The sequence below is a fragment of the Oncorhynchus gorbuscha genome, linkage group LG15 (assembly GCF_021184085.1).
Source record: "Oncorhynchus gorbuscha isolate QuinsamMale2020 ecotype Even-year linkage group LG15, OgorEven_v1.0, whole genome shotgun sequence".
Taxonomy (NCBI): domain Eukaryota; kingdom Metazoa; phylum Chordata; class Actinopteri; order Salmoniformes; family Salmonidae; genus Oncorhynchus; species Oncorhynchus gorbuscha.
In genome coordinates this window covers 3,634,511-3,646,562 of record NC_060187.1, presented here as the reverse complement: position 1 = coordinate 3,646,562, position 12,052 = coordinate 3,634,511, and the positions used below count along the sequence as shown (strand labels likewise).

Genomic DNA, 12,052 nt, shown 5'->3' with positions numbered 1-12,052 from the left:
CCCTATATACACACAATAACATATGCCCTATATACACACAATAACCTATGCCCTATATACACACAATAACATATGCCCTATATACACACAATAACATATGCCCTATATACACACAATAACATATGCCCTATATACACACAATAACATATGCCCTATATACACACAATAACATATGCCCTATATACACACAATAACATATGCCCTACACACACACAATAACATATGCCCTACATACACATGGATTAGTAATGTAGATATGTGGTAGTGATGGAGTAGGGCCCTGAGGGCACACAGTGTGTTTGTGCAATCTGTGAATGTATTGTAATGTTTTTTTTAAATGCTATAAACTGCCTTAATTTTGCTGGACCCCAGGAAGAGAAGCTGCTGCTATTGGCTAATGGGAATCCATAATAAACACATGTACTGTTGAGTGTCAGGGAAAATGTATGGAGTAAAAATGTAGTAAAGTAAAAGTAGCCTTCGGAATGTAGTGAAGTAAAAGTAGTCAAAAATATAAATAGTAAAGTACAGATAAAAATAAATAAAAGCCCAGGGACTGCAGTTGAAAATGAGCCGGCTGGCTAAAACCGTCACTTTTACTGAAACATTGATTAATGTGCACTGTCCCTGTAAAAAATAAAATAAACTCAAACTACTTAAGTAGTACTTTCAAGTAGATTTTTTTTTAAATGAAGTACTTTACACCACTGCTTTTGTGCCTGTCTCCAGGCCTCTGAGGGTGTGCCTATTCAATTATTCTCTGTGCTGTCTGACCTGGTGGAGACGTTCTACAGTCCCAACATGGGTCTGGCTACACACCTGCAATTCCCTGTTCAGAAGGAGGAGGAGCCAGAGGAAGAAGCAGGTGGGTTAATAGCTGTTGGCATCTCAAATTGTACCCTTTTCCCCCTATGTAGTGTACTACTTTAGATCAGAAACCCATATCGGTTCCCATAAGGCTCTGGTCAAAAATAGTGTACTATGTAAGCAGTATGGTGCCATTCAGGATACAAGCATTCTCTCTTGTCTGTTTCTGCTAAAGCTAAGCTAAGGCAGTCTGATCTTTAGGCTTAACTCAAGGGGCCTGTCTCACACATCCGTAAAAGGTCCAGTTTATTTTCGCTGTCACAGCACATAACGTTATGTCTTAACAGATACGACAGTTGTTGGATCAACAGAGCCAGTGAAATGCCCTCCTCAGCTGCCCCCTAGGAACAGTAAAGAAACCCAAGGAGAGGATTCCCGAGGCTCAGAGCTGGCTTGTAGTTCCCTGGGAGACACATACCTACAGAGACTACAACACATCGATATGTCTAAGTATGTACTGAAGGCTCACATTCAACTAATCAATGTACTGATACTTCTCAAGTGTCTTCAGTATTGTGGGACAAATACTAACTTCCTCTCAGGTCGAGTTTTCACTTCAGCATGAATTAATGTCAGTAGGAGACGAAAATACAATTTGACTGTAAAAGAGGAAGTTAAGATTTGCCCTTGTGTTACTAAAGACATGTAGTATCGTGTTACCCAGCTGACCATGTTTAAGTTACATACCAACGAACAAATTACACTGACTGATGATGCATCTGTAAATTCAAGGACCACTTTGGAAACAAGCATTTTGTAAAAAAAAAAACATTATAAATACTTTCAAGTGATATCCTCTGGGTCCACATTGTACAGGTTGTTGTATATGTGTCTGTTACCTAAAATAAATTCAATTCAATTCAATCATATATTCCAGCCTGCCAGAGGAGCACCAAAAATCCATTGAGGAATACTTCCACACCTCGGTCTCTCTCGATGCTGAGCAAGTCCAGAATGGGAATCCATCCCTCCCCCATCTAAAGAAGCTCACCATGGGAATCTGTAAACAACTGAACAGGTACACAGTACTGTAAACAACTGAACAGGTACACAGTACTGTAAACAACTGAACAGGTACACAGTACTGTAAACAACTGAACAGGTACACAGTACTGTAAACAACTGAACAGGTACGCAGTACTGTAAACAACTGAACAGGTACGCAGTACTGTAAACAACTGAACACGTACACAGTACTGTAAACAACTGAACACGTACACAGTACTGTAAACAACTGAACACGTACACAGTACTGTAAACAACTGAACACGTACACAGTACTGTAAACAACTGAACAGGTACACAGTACTGACGGACAGTAGCTGCTTCTGCAACATGTACATTACTTGGCTTTCACTGTGAACAGTGTTTAATTGTTCCTTGTGAAATGAAAGAACATTTCTGTACTCCTATAAATGTGTCAGTGAGATCTCAGTCGGTTTTCGGGGTCAATTTAATTTGTTCAGCCAATTAGGGATAACCCTGGTAAACAGCATTAAAACAATTGCTATGCTCCTATGTTGTACCAGCGAGATGTCCCGTACCCTGCCCACTCTGGAGACCTTTCAGAGGCTTCTGGACCAGCAGCTCTCCCCAGGGATCGGACGTCTGAGGACTCCGGTAGGTGGACATTATTCATATTCACTTTTTTTTATTTTTTATCAGACGTTGTTTGAACGTCAACATTCAGTAAAGAGACGGTTTGTAACTGCATTGGAGACGGAATCGGTTTACCGTTGAACCTCAATTAGGAAATGGGTCGGTGCGAGCTGTATTGGAGAGGATCTGGGTCTTTCTGTTAAATGAGACGTTACGCTTCCTGGTTGTAGACGCGTGATTGCAGGTTGCTATTATGTTAAAGCTGAATGTTGCTGAAGGTTGTCTGATGTTTTAGTTTAACATTGTAGTGTACTGTAGTGTACTGTAGTCTACCTCTGCTCTATTCTACTGTACTGTAGTGTAGTCTACCTCTGCTCTATTCTACTGTAGTGTAGTCTACCTCTGCTCTATTCTACTGTACTGTAGTCTACCTCTGCTCTATTCTACTGTACTGTAGTGTAGTGTAGTCTACCTCTGCTCTATTCTACTGTACTGTAGTGTAGTGTAGTCTACCTCTGCTCTATTCTACTGTACTGTAGTCTACCTCTGCTCTATTCTACTGTACTGTAGTCTACCTCTGCTCTATTCTACTGTACTGTAGTGTAGTGTAGTCTACCTCTGCTCTATTCTACTGTACTGTAGTGTAGTGTAGTCTACCTCTGCTCTATTCTACTGTACTGTAGTCTACCTCTGCTCTATTCTACTGTACTGTAGTCTACCTCTGCTCTATTCTACTGTACTGTAGTCTACCTCTGCTCTATTCTACTGTACTGTAGTGTAGTGTAGTCTACCTCTGCTCTATTCTACTGTACTGTAGTGTAGTGTAGTCTACCTCTGCTCTATTCTACTGTACTGTAGTCTATCTCTGCTCTATTCTACTGTAGTGTAGTGTAGTGTAGTCTACCTCTGCTCTATTCTACTGTACTGTAGTCTACCTCTGCTCTATTCTACTGTACTGTAGTGTAGTGTAGTCTACCTCTGCTCTATTCTACTGTAGTGTAGTCTACCTCTGCTCTATTCTACTGTACTGTAGTCTACCTCTGCTCTATTCTACTGTAGTGTAGTCTACCTCTGCTCTATTCTACTGTACTGTAGTCTACCTCTGCTCTATTCTACTGTAGTGTAGTCTACCTCTGCTCTATTCTACTGTAATGTAGTCTACCTCTGCTCTATTCTACTGTAGTGTAATCTACCTCTGCTCTATTCTACTATAGTGTAGTCTACCTCTGCTCTATTCTACTGTAGTGTAGTCTACCTCTGCTCTATTCTACTGTAGTGTAATCTACCTCTGCTCTATTCTACTGTAGTGTAGTCTACCTCTGCTCTATTCTACTGTAGTGTAATCTACCTCTGCTCTATTCTACTATAGTGTAGTCTACCTCTGCTCTATTCTACTGTAGTGTAATCTACCTCTGCTCTATTCTACTATAGTGTAGTCTACCTCTGCTCTATTCTACTGTAGTGTAGTCTACCTCTGCTCTATTCTACTGTAGTGTAGTCTACCTCTGCTCTATTCTACTATAGTGTAGTCTACCTCTGCTCTATTCTACTGTAGTGTAGTCTACCTCTGCTCTATTCTACTGTAATGTAGTCTACCTCTGCTCTATTCTACTGTAGTGTAATCTACCTCTGCTCTATTCTACTATAGTGTAGTCTACCTCTGCTCTATTCTACTATAGTGTAGCCTACCTCTGCTCTATTCTACTGTAGTGTAGTCTACCTCTGCTCTATTCTACTGTAGTGTTATGTACCTCTGCTCTATTCTACTGTCGTGTACTGTAGTCTACCTCTGTTCTATTCTACTGTAGTGTTATGTACCTCTGCTCTATTCTACTGTAGTGTAGCCTACCTCTGCCCATTTCTTGGGTTATTCTGCAGGAATAGACACTCTGCCCGTCAATAGAATATCCTGTTTCCAGTAGTTGGTTTCAAATGAATTCTGTTGTCTTTTTAAGTGTCTAATTCACATCACGTTTCTGTTTTCATTTCTAGGTGTCAGCAGATTCCGACCAGTCTGTGTCCTTCAGGCTGGAACAACTGACCAAGCTGCTCTACTCCATAGAAGAGAAGGTTTTAACACGATTCTAAACCCTAGGACCTGTCCCAAATGGCACCCTATTCCCTATATAGTGCACTACTATAGGGCATATAGGCCAAAAGTATAGGGCCCATCTGGCCAAAAGTAACACACTATATATAAGGGAATAGGGTGTCATTTGGGAAGAAAATCATATTCGAAAATTAAAACGTTATTCTATTTTTTTTTTGCACCAAGCTCATCCATTTTCTATATCTATCAATCTCTAAGTAACCCTGGTGTAGGTGACCTCTGAGATGCTGAAACGTCTTTCCTGTGTCATGTTGACTTACCCAGACCAGGGTGAAAACAGAGTCATGACAAAGTAGTGTTCCACCTTCAATTACTGTAGTTCCCTTTTTTTTCAGGCCAAAACAGCCGTGTTTGAGTGGGCTGGATACGACGGAGACCACAGACGGTCTCTAATACCACCTATTACATTTGAAGTAAGTGAGCTAGAAAAAATAATAAGAAGAGATACAAGAGTCATTTTCATAACTTTATGACGTATCAAAAGGCAAGATTTAGAGAAAGAAACTTGACTGAAACAAAGGGATTTCTCTCAATTCTCATTGGGGTAACCTCAATGAGTGCTCCAGGCTAGCTCCAGGCTAGCTCCAGGCTAGCTCCAGGCTAGCTCCAGGCTAGCTTCAGGCTAGCTCAGGCTAGGGCTAGCTCCAGGCTAGCTTCAGGCTAGCTCCAGGCTAGCTCCAGGCTAGCTCCGCCCCCCTCTCATTGAGTATCAAGTTGAAGGCCAACTGTGGTAATGCAGGCTGACCATAGCAGCTAAATCATACTTAGATCTTCTTGTTTAAGGGTATTCATATGATGTAATAGGAGTAACTATCGGTAACATGATTGTCATCTGAAATTTTTTTTTTTACCACAAAGATTGACCACAAAACAATTCATTTTCACATTCGCTACAACGGGGTATCCTGTTTTTTTTGTTGCTAACAATGTCTGCAGTACTGTGGTCCGCGTTGGACTTCCGTGGCTTCAATGAGAGGGGGAAGTTGTTTTCCCTGAGTAAAACTTCAAATTAGGTTTTTATTCCAAAACGCTATATATCCATTTTCAGAAATGTTGGAAAAATTGGCTTTTAATGTTTAAAGAAATGATGAGAGAATGGTGTGTTTTATATACACTATCTAATCACGGGGTTGTTCAATGACAGACATGTATTTGTTTAAAATAGAATCACTTGATGGTTTCATTTCAGAGAGACAAATAATCATGTTTTACTGCTAAATGCTAAATATCCGCCTCACTCTCAGAGGAATAAGTAGTACTGCTAGGTTTTACACAGACATGTGACACTTTTTTTTTTTTTTTAACCTTTATTTAACCAGGCAAGTCAGTTAAGAACAAATTCTTATTTTCGATGATGGCCTAGGAACAGTGGGGTAACTGCCTGTTTACATTTACATTTAAGTCATTTAGCAGACGCTCTTATCCAGAGCGACTTACAGGCAGAACGACAGATTTGTACCTTGTCAGCTCGGGGGTTTGAACTTGCAACCTTCCGGTTACTAGCCCAACGCTCTAACCACTAGGCTACCCTGCCGCCCCATTTAAACAACTGTACAAATTATTTGTTACATCAGTGTATATATATATGTGAATATTTTACATACAGATCTCATATTACTGTATTGATTAATTTTAGAAAAACAATATATATTTATATACATACACTGATGTAACAAATCATTTGTACAGTTCTCTCTCATATATATATATCATCTTCTTTGCAGGTCAAGTCAGAGTTGCTTGGTCTCACAACCAAGATGTTCCTCAAGGTAGATGTGGAAAATGGGAAGATCTACTTCAAGAAATCTAAAGATGGGCCAGAAGACAAATACTTTGTTCACAATAAAAGTCAGTACTCTATTCATGATAAAATCCCAGGGAATTTAATTTAGATTTTACATCCTGTATTGTATCTATGTCTTTGTCCCAAATGGCACCTAATTCCCTATATAGTGTTCTACTTAGTAGTATCATTTGGGAGACAATCAAAGACACCAGTTGATGTAGAGGTCTAATCTATGTCATGTCAAGTCTTACAGCTCGTGAAATCCCAGAAGGTTGCCAAGCTGGTGATCACGGTGGAAACAGAGAAGGAGAAAACTCTGAGGAAAGACTTTGTCTTCAACGACACAAAGGTAAAGACCTCCAAAGTTCTCTGGTGCTACGTTTTCACGTTACCTGTACGGTGACCCTACGTTTTCACGTTACCTGTACGGTGACCCTACGTTTTCACGTTACCTGTACGGTGACCCTACGTTTTCACGTTACCTGTACGGTGACCCTACGTTTTCACGTTACCTGTACGGTGACCCTACGTTTTCACGTTACCTGTACGGTGACCCTACGTTTTCACGTTACCTGTACGGTGACCCTACGTTTTCACGTTACCTGTACCGTGACCCTCTGACGTCTGTCTGTGTGTCACCAGAAAAGAGAAGGGTTCTGTCAACTCCTTCAGCAGATGAAGAACAAGCACTCAGACAAGCCTGAGCCAGATATGATCACTGTGTTCGTTGGCACCTGGAATATGGGTAAAATGGCCGCCTTCAATGTCTACCTTTACCTAGAATAGATAGAACATTTGACATAGTGTTATAGTTGGTTTCTAATAAATACTCTATTGGGGTGATTCCACACCAGCGTGGCCCGAAAATGTTTTTGAGAGGGAGGATATTTAATATGCTTTTACATTTGTATCACAAACCATTTTGGGGGGAAAATCATGATGAAACAGGTCATTTGAAGCTACATGCTTCCTGTAAGACCCTATAGAATGGTAAGGTGCTTCCTGTAAGACCCTATAGAATGGTAAGGTGCTTCCTGTAAGACCCTATAGAATGGTAAGGTGCTTCCTGTAAGACCCTATAGAATGGTAAGGTGCTTCCTGTAAGACCCTATAGAATGGTAAGGTGCTTCCTGTAAGACCCTATAGAATGGTAAGGTGCTTCCTGTAAGACCCTATAGAATGGTAAGGTGCTTCCTGTAAGACCCTATAGAATGGTAAGGTGCTTCCTGTAAGACCCTATAGAATGGTAAGGTGCTTCCTGTAAGACCCTATAGAATGGTAAGGAGGGAAGTGACTTCACCCTTCATTTTCTATTTTCAGGGTTCACTTCAAACATCATTTGAAGATTTGTTTTACAGCTGATCTCGGGATTGTACTTTATATCGATTCATTATCCTTAAATATAAATCATCTGATATATTCGTTTCAGTCTCTGAATTGGTAAATTAAACTTTTTGCCACCAACTCCTGAAGTCGGGGCATAAAAACGACATTATGTCTCCTACATGGGCGCACAACCACGAGGCCCGAGCTCGTGTCCCCGGGTTTCCCTTGGCTAAACTAGCTGGCTAGCTGAACTATGCTATTTTTCCTCCTCATTGCCAAACTTCCTCATTACTGCACTCTCAATTTCAAAACTCCTTTGCTAGTTATACAAACATGTAACTAAGAAATTTGCTGTAAAGAAACTTGAAAATGATTGATTGTTTTGTTGAATCGTCATGACGGGTTCGAGATATCTGTCGAAAAGACGACGGTGGCGAAGGATATCATTGCTAGTTAACGCTGATCCAGGTTCAGTTTTGAGATCCACCCAGGTCATTGATGTAGGATTAGCCAGACACGTAGGGCTGGTCTTGGAACTGTGACACCGGGCATCCTCTCTCCGCTAGGCTCTATGGGATAGAGAACACCATAAGGAGTATAATGACTCTTAAGATGTTGTCTGTATCAATTACGCTTTTTTTGTGAAACAAATGTAAAGTAAATATGTCAAACATCCTTCCTCACAATTACGTTTCTATGTGAGAATTTACAGAACAATCTTGGATACCAAAAATATTTTTGGGACCCACGGTGAGGTGGAATCGTCCATTGATCAATATCGATATTGCTGTTTTTTTTTAACTCAGTGGATAATTGTTTTGCTGAATGACTCAACAACTAGCTACACATTTCCTAATTGAAATAAAAAAATATATTGATTGATTGACTGATTTATCATTGTCTCTCCCAAGGGAACGCCAGCCCCCCACACAACATAGCATCATGGTTCCAGTGTAAGGGTCAGGGCAAGACCAGGGACGACACAGCCGATCACATTCCTCATGACATCTATGTGTTCGGGACTCAGGAAGATCCCCTGGGGGAGAAGGAGTGGATAGACACGCTGAAGAGTGCCTTGAGAGGAACCACCAACATCAGCTTCAAACAAGTCAGTTACTATCTCAATTAGTATTGTCATGATTCCTTGCACCGATTGGAGAAGAAGGCCTGAGGGGAGGGACCTTGGATGTTCTCAAGAGAGATAGGATTTGAGGAATTGAGGGAAGAGGATTTGAGATAGGGCCAGGGCCAGTGTCTCAGTCTCAACACTCGGAGCCAGTGTCTCAGTCTCAACACTCGGAGCCAGTGTCTCAGTCTCAACACTCGGAGCCAGTGTCTCAGTCTCAACACTCGGAGCCAGTGTCTCAGTCTCAACACTCGGAGCCAGTGTCTCAGTCTCAACACTCGGAGCCAGTGTCTCAGTCTCAACACTCGGAGCCAGTGTCTCAGTCTCAACACTCGGAGCCAGTGTCTCAGTCTCAACACTCGGAGCCAGTGTCTCAGTCTCAACACTCGGAGCCAGTGTCTCAGTCTCAACACTCGGAGCCAGTGTCTCAGTCTCAACACTCGGAGCCAGTGTCTCAGTCTCAACACTCGGAGCCAGTGTCTCAGTCTCAACACTCAGAGCCAGTGTCTCAGTCTCAACACTCAGAGCCAGTGTCTCAGTCTCAACACTCAGAGCCAGTGTCTCAGTCTCAACACTCAGAGCCAGTGTCTCAGTCTCAACACTCGGAGCCAGTGTCTCAGTCTCAACACTCAGAGCCAGTGTCTCAGTCTCAACACTCAGAGCCAGTGTCTCAGTCTCAACACTCAGAGCCAGTGTCTCAGTCTCAACACTCAGAGCCAGTGTCTCAGTCTCAACACTCAGAGCCAGTGTCTCAGTCTCAACACTCAGAGCCAGTGTCTCAGTCTCAACACTCAGAGCCAGTGTCTCAGTCTCAACACTCAGAGCCAGTGTCTCAGTCTCAACACTCAGAGCCAGTGTCTCAGTCTCAACACTCAGAGCCAGTGTCTCAGTCTCAACACTCGGAGCCAGTGTCTCAGTCTCAACACTCAGAGCCAGTGTCTCAGTCTCAACACTCAGAGCCAGTGTCTCAGTCTCAACACTCAGAGCCAGTGTCTCAGTCTCAACACTCAGAGCCAGTGTCTCAGTCTCAACACTCAGAGCCAGTGTCTCAGTCTCAACACTCAGAGCCAGTGTCTCAGTCTCAACACTCAGAGCCAGTGTCTCAGTCTCAACACTCAGAGCCAGTGTCTCAGTCTCAACACTCAGAGCCAGTGTCTCAGTCTCAACACTCAGAGCCAGTGTCTCAGTCTCAACACTCAGAGCCAGTGTCTCAGTCTCAACACTCAGAGCCAGTGTCTCAGTCTCAACACTCAGAGCCAGTGTCTCAGTCTCAACACTCAGAGCCAGTGTCTCAGTCTCAACACTCAGAGCCAGTGTCTCAGTCTCAACACTCAGAGCCAGTGTCTCAGTCTCAACACTCAGAGCCAGTGTCTCAGTCTCAACACTCAGAGCCAGTGCATCAGTCTCAACACTCAGAGCCAGTGTCTCAGTCTCAACACTCAGAGCCAGTGCATCAGTCTCAACACTCAGAGCCAGTGTCTCAGTCTCAACACTCAGAGCCAGTGTCTCAGTCTCAACCTCAGACAGACTCATCTCAAATGAGAGCCAGTGTCTCAGTCTCAACAAAGAGCCAGTGTCTCAGTTCAACACTAGAGCCAGTGTCTCAGTCTCAGCACTCAGAGCAAGCTTTTCACTGTAGGACAAGGCCAATGTCTCAGTCCAGTAAAGCCAGTGTCCTCTAAAGGATCTTCTTATTCCTACACTGGTTTGAGTTTGGGTTACATTACAAATGACAGTGGCCCGTTTAAATATAGTTTGTCAGATTGTAATAGAGTCGACCATAAGGAATGGCCAAGGTATCATTATTATGTGTTTTAATTTTGTTCAGATAGCCACCCAGACCCTATGGAACATCCATGCAGCAAAAGCTTTTCACTGTAGGACAAGCCTGAGCACGAAAACAGAAAGGATCTCATTCCTACATCTTCTCAGTTTGGGTTACAGCGTACAAATGACAGGGATCGTTTAAATATAGTTTGTCAGATTGTAAGAGTCCGATCAACTCAATGCAGTCCATTATTATGTGTTTTAATGTTCAGATAGCCATCCAGACTCACTGGAACAGTCCCATCAGCTCCACTGCAGTCCCATCAGAATCTCACTGCAGTCCCAGACAGCTCAAGACAGGGATCGCAGTCCCATCAGCTCACTGCAGTCCCATCAGCTCACTGCAGTCCCATCAGCTCACTGCAGTCCCATCAGCTCACTGCAGTCCCATCAGCTCACTGCAGTCCCATCAGCTCACTGCAGTCCCATCAGCTCACTGCAGTCCCATCAGCTCACTGCAGTCCCATCAGCTCACTGCAGTCCCATCCGCTCACTGCAGTCCCATCAGCTCACTGCAGTCCCATCAGCTCACTGCAGTCCCATCAGCTCACTGCAGTCCCATCAGCTCACTGCAGTCCCATCAGCTCACTGCAGTCCCATCAGCTCACTGCAGTCCCATCAGCTCACTGCAGTCCCATCAGCTCACTGCAGTCCCATCAGCTCACTGCAGTCCCATCAACACACTGCTCCCACAGCTCACTGCAGTCCCATCAGCTCACTGCAGTCCCATCAGCTCACTGCAGTCCCATCAGCTCACTGCAGTCCGATCAGCTCACTGCAGTCCGATCAGCTCACTGCTGTCCCATCAGCTCACTGCAGTCCCATCAGCTCACTGCAGTCCCATCAGCTCACTGCAGTCCCATCAGCTCACTGCAGTCCCATCAGCTCACTGCTGTCCCATCAACTCACTGCAGTCCCATCAACACACTGCAGTCCCATCAACACACTGCAGTCCCATCAGCTCACTGCAGTCCCATCAACTCACTGCAGTCCCATCAGCTCACTGCAGTCCCATCAGCTCACTGCAGTCCCATCAGCTCACTGCAGTCCCATCAGCTCACTGCAGTCCCATCCGCTCACTGCAGTCCCATCAGCTCACTGCAGTCCCATCAGCTCACTGCAGTCCCATCAGCTCACTGCAGTCCCATCAGCTCACTGCAGTCCCATCAGCTCACTGCAGTCCCATCAGCTCACTGCAGTCCCATCAGCTCACTGCAGTCCCATCAGCTCACTGCAGTCCCATCAGCTCACTGCAGTCCCATCAGCTCACTGCAGTCCCATCAGCTCACTGCAGTCCCATCAGCTCACTGCAGTCCCATCAACTCACTGCAGTCCCATCAACACACTGCAGTCCCATCAGCTCACTGCAGTCCCATCAGCTCACTGCAGTCCCATCAGCCATGCAGTCCCA

The 12,052-nt window shown here is 43.9% G+C and overlaps 1 protein-coding gene across 1 annotated transcript in view; it reads left to right on the top strand.

Annotated features, from left to right (window-relative positions):
- The window catches only part of LOC123996529 (phosphatidylinositol 3,4,5-trisphosphate 5-phosphatase 1-like), a 46,286-nt gene that overhangs the window by 16,640 nt on the left and 17,594 nt on the right, over window positions 1-12,052 (top strand). Inside the window, exons 3-13 of the mRNA XM_046299930.1 lie at window positions 730-865; window positions 1,155-1,317; window positions 1,745-1,885; window positions 2,397-2,487; window positions 4,459-4,536; window positions 4,912-4,989; window positions 6,301-6,424; window positions 6,608-6,711; window positions 7,005-7,107; window positions 8,600-8,796; window positions 10,643-10,691. Of these exons, the coding sequence (XP_046155886.1) occupies window positions 730-865; window positions 1,155-1,317; window positions 1,745-1,885; window positions 2,397-2,487; window positions 4,459-4,536; window positions 4,912-4,989; window positions 6,301-6,424; window positions 6,608-6,711; window positions 7,005-7,107; window positions 8,600-8,796; window positions 10,643-10,691 (1,264 nt within the window). The remainder of the gene's footprint in view (window positions 1-729; window positions 866-1,154; window positions 1,318-1,744; window positions 1,886-2,396; window positions 2,488-4,458; window positions 4,537-4,911; window positions 4,990-6,300; window positions 6,425-6,607; window positions 6,712-7,004; window positions 7,108-8,599; window positions 8,797-10,642; window positions 10,692-12,052) is intronic.